The 9,058-nt window shown below is 48.7% G+C and overlaps 1 protein-coding gene across 1 annotated transcript; it reads left to right on the top strand.

Moving 5' to 3' along the window:
- Positions 1-5,650: 5,650 nt before the first annotated feature.
- On the top strand, positions 5,651-7,231 carry LOC127336112 (nuclear poly(A) polymerase 4-like). Its single transcript, XM_051362883.1, has one exon. The coding sequence runs from the start codon at positions 5,651-5,653 to the stop codon at positions 7,229-7,231; it is 1,581 nt and encodes a 526-aa protein (XP_051218843.1).
- The last annotated feature ends 1,827 nt before the right edge of the window (positions 7,232-9,058 follow it).

Below are 9,058 nucleotides of genomic sequence, written 5' to 3'. Positions count from 1 at the left end.
TTGCTACTTTGAATAATTTGTGTATGGACGTGTATGGACGACTATGTGTGTGCTTATTCACTCTATTAGGATAATCATGTTTTATGCTTATATATCTTGATATACTTGTCCATACCATGCTTGTTTCCTAAAGATATTGGGGGAGCTTCTCATGTTACACATATGGTGCACTTTGCATTCAAACGCAAATTTTCCAAGTGCACACATTATGGGGGAGCTGTCGTAATATCTTATATGGAATCAAGGTTTAGAGCTTATCATAATATCTATATGTGACTCTAGCTCGGTTTGTCATCGTATACCAAAAAGGGGGAGATTGTAAGGGTATTTTACCCTTATCCATTATTTTGGTAACAATGACACCGTGCTAGAGTATTTGACCTAATACGTTTATAAGGATTATCTCAGGTATTAGGCAATGAGGCATAAATGGTGTATCAAAGGAACAAGAAGGCTAAAGGAGACCCCCCACTTCAACAACAATCGAAAAGGGGTCTACAGAAGAAATCCGGTTGGTCACCCGGTTGGACCGGGCCATAGACCGGATGGTCCGGCGCACGGTCCGGTCGACCGGGCGCCAACCGGGCGCCAACCGGGCGTCAACCGGGCTGCAAATCGACGCTGGAAGAATCCGGTTGCCGCCCGGTCAGCCGGGCCCCAGACCGGCGAGTCCGGCGCACGGTCCGGTCGACCGGGCGCCAACCGGGCGCCAACCGGAGGAGCCCCTGGACGAAGAAAAAGAGGATCCGGCCCAGCATCCGGTCACAACCGGCTGGTCCGGTCACTGGTCCGGTCGGACCGGATTCCAGACCGGACAGTCCGGTCACTGGTCCGGTTGACCGGGTTTGACGAGAAGAAAGCTGAGGTGGCAAGTGACCAACGGCCATATTTCGAAGTACACTATAAATAGGCCTTCTCCTACCTCAGAACACTTAGGCAACATACTACAAGCTGTTCTTGAGCTCTCTCTCTCTCTTACTCCATTATTAGAAACACCAAAAGCCTCCGATCTCCCTCCTCCTCCACTCAAACTCAAATCCCTCCGGGGAATCACTAGAGGAGGACCCGATCTACTGTTCTACCAAGCCAAATCTCATTCCCACTTGTATTCATCAAGAGCTTGCTTCCTAGGGTTCCTTGGAAACCCTAGGTGGGCAAGAGGAGTCCGGAAGCATCCGGGCTGTGGATTTGCTCCGGGCAAGATTGTGAAGGTTTGGAGGCTACCTCAAAGTCTACCACAAGTGAGTGGGCTATTCCTTCGTGGGATAGGCTCCGGAGAATAGGGTGAGCCTTCGTGGCGTGGGGAATCCTTCGTGGGGCCTCCACCCCTCCAAACGTGACGTACCTTGTTGTAAAGCAAGGGAACACGGGAATACATCCTCGTCTCCGCGTGCTATCGGTTATCTCTAACCGAACTCCTTACTTGTGATTTAACTGCCTGAGAGAGCCTTCGTGCTCGAGATAGTTGTATCTTCATATAGGTTGCTTCACCTAGTTTGCATTAGGCTCACCTTTATATTCCGCAAAATCTAATATTGCAAAGAAAGAATTAAAATCTGTAAAAACCTATTCACCCCCCCTCTAGGTTTACCATCTCTATACTTTCAGGAGGGGGTAGGAACCTTGCATCATTTCAGTATATTTCTTACCAACATTTTTGGTATAGCTGGGTTGTGATGAAGTAGGACCTAGTCAGCATTTCCGTCTATTTCTTCGAGTTGGTTTTATATAGCCAGGTTAACCGTGAGTTTTCACATATTCTATCTATTGTGTACAGAAAGTTACGGGCGACTTTTACGAGAACCATCCGTTTTGTCCTAATGTTCACCGATTGGTATCAATCAACCATACTCATCGTGCCTTTGTTTTTTTTACCTTTTGTCTCAGTGATCTAGAACTACTAGTTCTCAGGCATGTCTTAGTTGTCGGTGTCTTATATGTGTGGCCATCTATGAAAGTTATGTATTATAATTTTATAAGAATAATATTTTCCCCATCTCGTATATCGAGCACCCATGATTTCTTATGGATATTATGGGTTTAAAATTTGGATGTCTTGCTATCATGTGTTAAATTTGGAGTACCATATATAGAGTGTGCATTAATTGGCAATAGTTGGCAATCATGGCGTTTTTTCACCCGGAGCATATGCTCATGGTTTTTGAAATGAATTTTAAAAGTATTATAAAATGTTAAAAAATCAGACAAAAAAATGTCGCGCATACATCTTGATGTACTATGTATTCGCGAAGTCGTTTCACGAAAAACCGAATTTTTTTATGTCATGTATAAAAAAGAGAAAGTTTTGTGCTAAAAATAAGCTCTCCACAAGACATTTCCTTGTCTTTTTTACAAAGCACACAAAAAATATCAATTTTCCACGAAACTTGGCATGCGCAAGTAGAATGTTGACATATACGCTTGGCAGGAGCACATGCACCCTAGACCTCCACGAAATTTTTGTTTGAATTCTTTTAATATATTAAAAAAAATCGATTGCGGGAGCATAGGCACCCAAGATCTTTTATTAGAGTTAGTGAAGGTAATGTTTTAGGGGGCGATTGAGAAAAAACAGTATGTACACTGTACACCCATATCCTCACGTAGCAACTCTTTCGAGCCGCTCCTCAGTCCTCACGTAGCAACTCTTTCGAGCCGCATCTCCTCTTGTCCTAAAATTTTGAATAATGCATGAATATCTCTGATTTATTGCTAAAACTGCACGCATGCTCTTTCACGGTAGAAAAGACACTCCAGTTTGTAGATTTTTTTTGTTCCACTCATTGGTAGTTGACCACCCACCTTTGCCTTTTTGTTTTGTTTTTGAGAACCGACAACTCTTTATTGATTGTTTGAAACACTAAAGGGAATCCATAAACCTTCTAGAGGTCGAAGAAGCCAGAGCCTACGACCACAATCTGAAGACAGGGAGCTAGTCAGTGAGCCTCCCCGTTGGAGCTCCTGGATTCATGCCTAAAAAGCGATGAAGTGAACGAGATAGATGTTTCCTTGTCCTCACGGAATACTGCACGATAGCAACCGATATACGGATTATGCAGGTTCTTATAACTTCCATGCAGTCGCTCGCCACACAGATATTTTGGAGGTTGAGGTTCTGAGCCAGTGCAAGAGCCTCACAGATATTTTGGAGGTTGAGCTTCGAGCGTGGCTGGACTGAAGGATCCATATAGAGTAAGAGCTGAAGCTCCCAAGAATTCTTCTTCCCTAGTACGGCAGACTATCGCAAGCGATCCTTGCTCCCCAGACCGCGCTACCACGGCATCTGTATTGACTTTGGCATAACCAGCCGGTAGTGCCCTCCACTTAGGAGCAGCTCGTCTCGGGGATCCTCGTCCCGGCCCCTTCGCCAAGGCCGGAGCCTAAGCTAGGTCTTGCAGAAATTTTTGATGAATAGAAAGGTGGACAAGGGGCTTTGTTGGTCACCATCATTTATGAGTCGTCGCCGAGCGAACCATATAGCCCAGAGGGTTACCACCATTTCAACGAATGCAACGTGGTCAAGAGTGTTTACTAGATCCGAGACACATTTTGAATGCCTCCATGAGTCTTCTGCCCCACAAATTGAGCAAGAATTGAGTCTGCCATATTACGGTGATGATGAACATCACCAGTTGGTAGCGATTGTTGAGCAAGCTGCCATAGGAACAATTTCAATTTAGAGGGTACTTGAACCTTTCACATGTCGTACCACAATTTCTCTTCCGGTGCAATATTTGATACACCTGGCCTTTCCTCTAGCCAGTATTCACGTCTTCTCTTTGTGCCAACAAACAAACGGTATATTGATCTGAAAGAGAGGATGGCTGAGCGCTCATCTGATATCTCCTTGTGCTAAAAGGGGTTTTGCATATGTGTTCAATATCCACTAGCAAGAACCATTCCTCTTGAATTGTAAGATTTCACGTTATAGAGTCAGTGGAGATGAAATCAGTATTACCTATTTGTCCCGATTACTAGTCCAGTACTACAACATAGAGCATCTCCAGCCCCCCCCACCAATAGTCCCAAAAACGTGAAAATGGTGGCACCGGTGCGAAATAAATCTCCCAGCCGCCGACCCCAATTTTGTTTTGGAGCCATCGCGGCCCAGCACTACCGCCCCCAGGCCAAACCCAATCAACCGTGTGCCCAATGGCCTATCTCCTTTGGCCCAGCAAGGGGCCCGTGAGAATCATTTCAGCCCAAAGTGGACCAGTACATTGGTTACGGATTCTTGATGGACAAGGCAAGGAAGCGTCGAATAAGGAAAGGATGGCCTAGATATTATTGTAACATAGTTGAATCCTTGTAGGACTCTCGGGAACTAGCCTCCGATATAAAGGCCAGGAGAGGACCTGCCAGAGGACTCTCGAAAAAAACCTACACAATCCCGCATACATCAACCCTAGAAACCTTGCGTTCCGGTGAGTTCACCACAACGCAGTCTATCGGCTGCCCCATTGTAACCTTTTTCATCGATAAATCAAGATCAGGCAAGCAGGAGTAAGGGTTTTACCTCATCGAGGGCCTCGAACCTGGGTAAATCTCGCTTTCTGTTCGTTTGGTATTCGATGTCTCGTGCTAACTTGCAGGATTCCGTCAATCCTAAGCCCCTCATGGTGGGCATTGCCGAGGAGCCCCCTCGTCACCTCCCTTGAGCCAGATCGGCAGTGCAACCACCCCTCGCAACCAAGATCGCCACCACACTCATTTGGAGGCTGTGGTGATCGATTTGGGGTGTTCTGGTGCTTGTCGTGCGCCAAGTGCAGATATCTACATGTTTTCTTTCCGAAGTTATGTGATATTCAAAAGTTGGTAATTGAAGTTCTTCAAATATTCAAAAGTGACACAAAATTCAGAGAAAGTATTGAGGGCGAAGATGAAATATTTTGGATGCTGGCTTTCAGTATGTTTTAGGGCTTTCAAAAGTGCACCTACAAATCATACTTGGCCATCGAGGAAAAATATTTTAAAATGTAACGGTTTTGAGAATTTAAATCAACGTAAAAGGTTATGGTGAGGTTTTTGAGAAGTGGTTGATCCAAGCTTTTGGCATATGGTCAGTGTGCTATAGTGACACCGAGTTTGGGAATTGGTTCATCAAAGAAAAATATTTTGTAAACTATTTTGAAAAGGAATTAAAAAAAGGGGGCAAAAACAAAATACTGAAAGTTTTTGGTGTTGGTCCAAAGAGACGATGGGTTTTTTTTTGTAGAAATAGTGTTTATAAGTCAAAGGGATTAGTCCCTAATTTTGGAGAATTTTGGGGTGCTACATCTGCGTTTTTCTTTTGTTTCTTGGGTGAACTATTTTGTACTACAAATCACGGTTGGTTTTGCTCCATTCATGATTTATAGAAGAAAAAAAAAACAAGGAGAGGAAGATTGAAGCCTTGATCAGATGGTTGAAATAAGCTTGATCGGATTTGATTCGCGGGGATGCTCTCAGCGCGTCCATACGAAAATTCTAACTGATAACTGAAACTAATTAATGCCGCTCAATCCGACTACAGTACTGCTAAGCTTCGAAGAAAGGGTAGGAAACTTGATCATTCCTAATCCAAACACGAGCCGGACTCCGTCGGCCCTCTGGTCATAAATGGCCATCTTTTGCCTTTCCGCCCCACAATCTTGAGCAGCCACCAGCCACGATGAGCGAGACGCAGCCCATCTCCCTGGCTACCCCGACGCCGGCCGACCTGGAGAGCACCTCGCGGCTGGAACTGTTCCTTCACGATGCCGGTTCGTTCGAGAGCTCAGACGAGTTGGCTGCCCGCGAGGACGTGCTGCGCGAGCTCCAAGGCGTTCTAGATCGCTGGGTGAAGCGGCTCACCGCCCAGCGAGGGTACCCCGACGGTATGGTCGAGCAGGCCACGGCCCTGCTCCTCCCGTTCGGCTCGTACCGTCTCGGCGTCCACGGCCGCGGCTCCGACATCGATGCCCTAGTCATCGGCCCTTCCTACATCGACCGCGACCACGACTTCTTCGACGTTCTTGGCAGCGCGCTCGCCGAGACGGAGGCGGTGACGGAGCTGCAGGCCGTGCCCCGCGCGTACGTGCCGGTGATCAAGATGAAGTTCCACGGCGTCCCGGTGGACCTCCTCTACGCCAGCGTCTGCCTCCCCGTGGTGCCCAAGGACATCGACCTGCGCGACCGGTCCGTGCTCCGCGGCATGGACCTGGCCACCGTCCGCAGCCTCAACGGCGTGCGCGTGGCCGACGAGATCATGCGGCTGGTTCCGGACGACGCCGCGTTCCGCACGACGCTGCGCTGCGTCAAGCACTGGGCCAAGGCGCGAGGCGTCTACTCCAACGTGATGGGATTCGTGGGCGGCGTCGGATGGGCGATCCTGGTGGCGCGCGTGTGCCAGTTATACCCTAACGCCGCGCCCAGCATGCTGGTGCCCCGGTTCTTCAAGATCTTCTCGCAGTGGAAGTGGCCCAACCCGGTGCTGCTGGGTGGCATCGAGCACGACGACGATGGCCAGCTCGCGCTCCGGCTGCCAGTCTGGGATCCGAGGAGGAACCCCCGCGACAGGACCCACCTCATGCCCGTCATCACCCCGGCGTACCCGTGCATGAACTCCTGCTACAACGTCTCCCACGCCACTCTACGGATCATCACGGAGCAGCTCGAGATCGGCCGTGCGATCAGCCAGGAGATCGCCGAGTCCGGCGGCGCCCGCGGGTGGGAGGCGCTGTTCCAGCCGTTCCACTTCTTCAAGGCGTACAAGAGCTACCTGCAGGTGGACGTGAAGGTCGCCGGAGGAGAGGCAGATCTCCGGGAGTGGAAGGGGTGGGTGGAGTCGCGGCTGAGGCAGCTGGTGATCAGGGTTGAGATGGCCACGGCCGGCATGCTGCTCTGCCATCCCAACCCGCAAGCCTACGCCGACGATCGGCAGTGCACCGCAACCTTCTTCGTGGGTCTGTCCAAGCAACAACAGAAGCAGCTCCAGGTGCAGTTCGACCTCCGTGCGACGACAGAGGAGTTCAAGCAGGAGGTGTACATGTACGAGTTCTGGAGGCCCGGGATGGAGCTGGAGGTCAAGCACGCCCGAAGGAAGGACCTGCCGTCCTACGTCAGGGATCACATCCTCCCGGCTGGTCACCTCAAGAGGAAGCGCGACCAAGATGATCCTTCACCTTCTTCATCTGCGTCCGGCGACTCCGAGTCGAGCTCCAGCAGCAGCAGGGACGTCAAGAGGGCGGCAACAGCAGATAGCGTCACCTGAGAGCAAGAGGCAAAGCTGTCCCAGAAATATCCTTACCAGCGCTTCAGGACAGGGAGATGTCTGACAACAGATGAACATCCAGAGCAATCACATTCAAGCCAAGGCAAGAGCGAAATCTTCAAACGAATTCTAGTCACGCAGATCACAAGATTCAGCGCAAGACCATCGTCCCGGAAGATCATCGTGTACACAGATAGATTTACATTGCATAACTTTGTCAATGGGACAGTTTTGTATGATTAATGATGAGCAAACATACTTTACAAGTCGAATCCTATATCAACTATGTAGGCAAGGCAAACGGTTAGCAGAACCACCGGATAAAAAGCTTGTAATTGTCGATTGTTGATGTTATGTGCTTGCTTAGTCCCTTCAGTGCAATCCTTCGATCCGAGGCAGAGCTCCCACGATGGTTTCCCAAGGAGGTGGAAGTCTCTGATGTAAAAGTTTATCAGAATTGTGCTACTACTGGAAGCAACTTATTAATAAAGTCATTTGATGTTATCTTTCATTTTCTTATGGTCGATACATGATGTAATCCTTTGTAATATTGTTTCATGTTCAAATAAAGGAATAAAAGGCCGCATGCATCAATCGATGTAGAGGCGGGGACGACATGCCTCCGTTTCGAAAAAAATCTTGGCTTTCTGATATGATCAACTAAACGTTACCAGGTCCAGAAAAACAACCAACATGTTTCATAGTGAGACTTCCTACCAGAATTATTGAACTGACACACACTACGGGAAAAACGCTCGTTGCCGTGCAACAACATTTTGCCGTGTGCTCGCGCACGGCAAAGAATACTTTGCCGTGCGACGTAAACAGAAAATGCACGGCAACGACCAACGCACGGCAAAGAGGACCTACGGCGCACGGCAAAGATAAAGCGCACGGCAAAGCCTCAGCAAAGCGCACGGCAATGAAAGAAGGCACGGCAAAGAGAGGAAGGCGTTGCCGTGAGATGTCCTTTGCCGTGCGCCAGACCCATCCGCACGGCACAGGCTTCTTTGCCGTGCGCTGTGCACAGACTCGCACGGCAAAGGCTGCTTTGCCGTACACATTTTCCTTTGCCGTGTGCCTTATGGTATTTTCTTCTTTTTCTTTCTATATTGTACTTATTTTAATGCTTATATTTTATTCTTGAAATATGACAAGTACCACATCTTGATTAATGAATGTTTATACTATATTTTTGCAATACGACAAGTACTCTAAGTCCTTACTCCCCCTCCAACATATCAGGGTTTCGGCGTAAACAAACCGCGTTCGGGGAATCTTCCAAGTGCTATCGCCTGAAAGAGAGGAATGCCACACAGCCTTGCACCATTTGGTGAATCACACCTTCCAACACACTTTGACACATATCCTAGGTCCGCTTGCAAGTGTTGGTGGCATTCCGGTGCTCCGGCGGTCGTTCTCTCCCGAAAACGGCGGTCTGCGTGCCTCGGGGGGGTCTCCCCCCCTAGATTTCACCGCGCGAGGTTCCACCAACATACTTTTTGGTAGGTTTGGTTTTGGTTAGTCCATATACACATGGAAAGCCAGGTTTGGCACACTTTGGCACATTGTAGCCACCGGTATACCCGCAGCGGGACACTTTAGCCTACAAGTCGAGGAATCTGCCAAGTGTTATCGCCCGAAAGAGAGGAATGTCACACATGGGAGCTATGCCTTGCACCATTTGGTGAATCACACCTTCCAACACACTTTGACACATATCCTAGGTCCACTTGCAAGTTTTGGTGGCATTCCGGTGCTCCGGCGGTCGTTCTCTCCCGAAAACGGCGGTCTTCGTGCCTCGCGGGGGTGCTACCCCCTAGATTT

This window comes from Lolium perenne, chromosome 1 (genome assembly GCF_019359855.2).
Source record: "Lolium perenne isolate Kyuss_39 chromosome 1, Kyuss_2.0, whole genome shotgun sequence".
NCBI classification, from domain to species: domain Eukaryota; kingdom Viridiplantae; phylum Streptophyta; class Magnoliopsida; order Poales; family Poaceae; genus Lolium; species Lolium perenne.
This window is presented reverse-complemented; position numbering and strand designations above follow the sequence as displayed.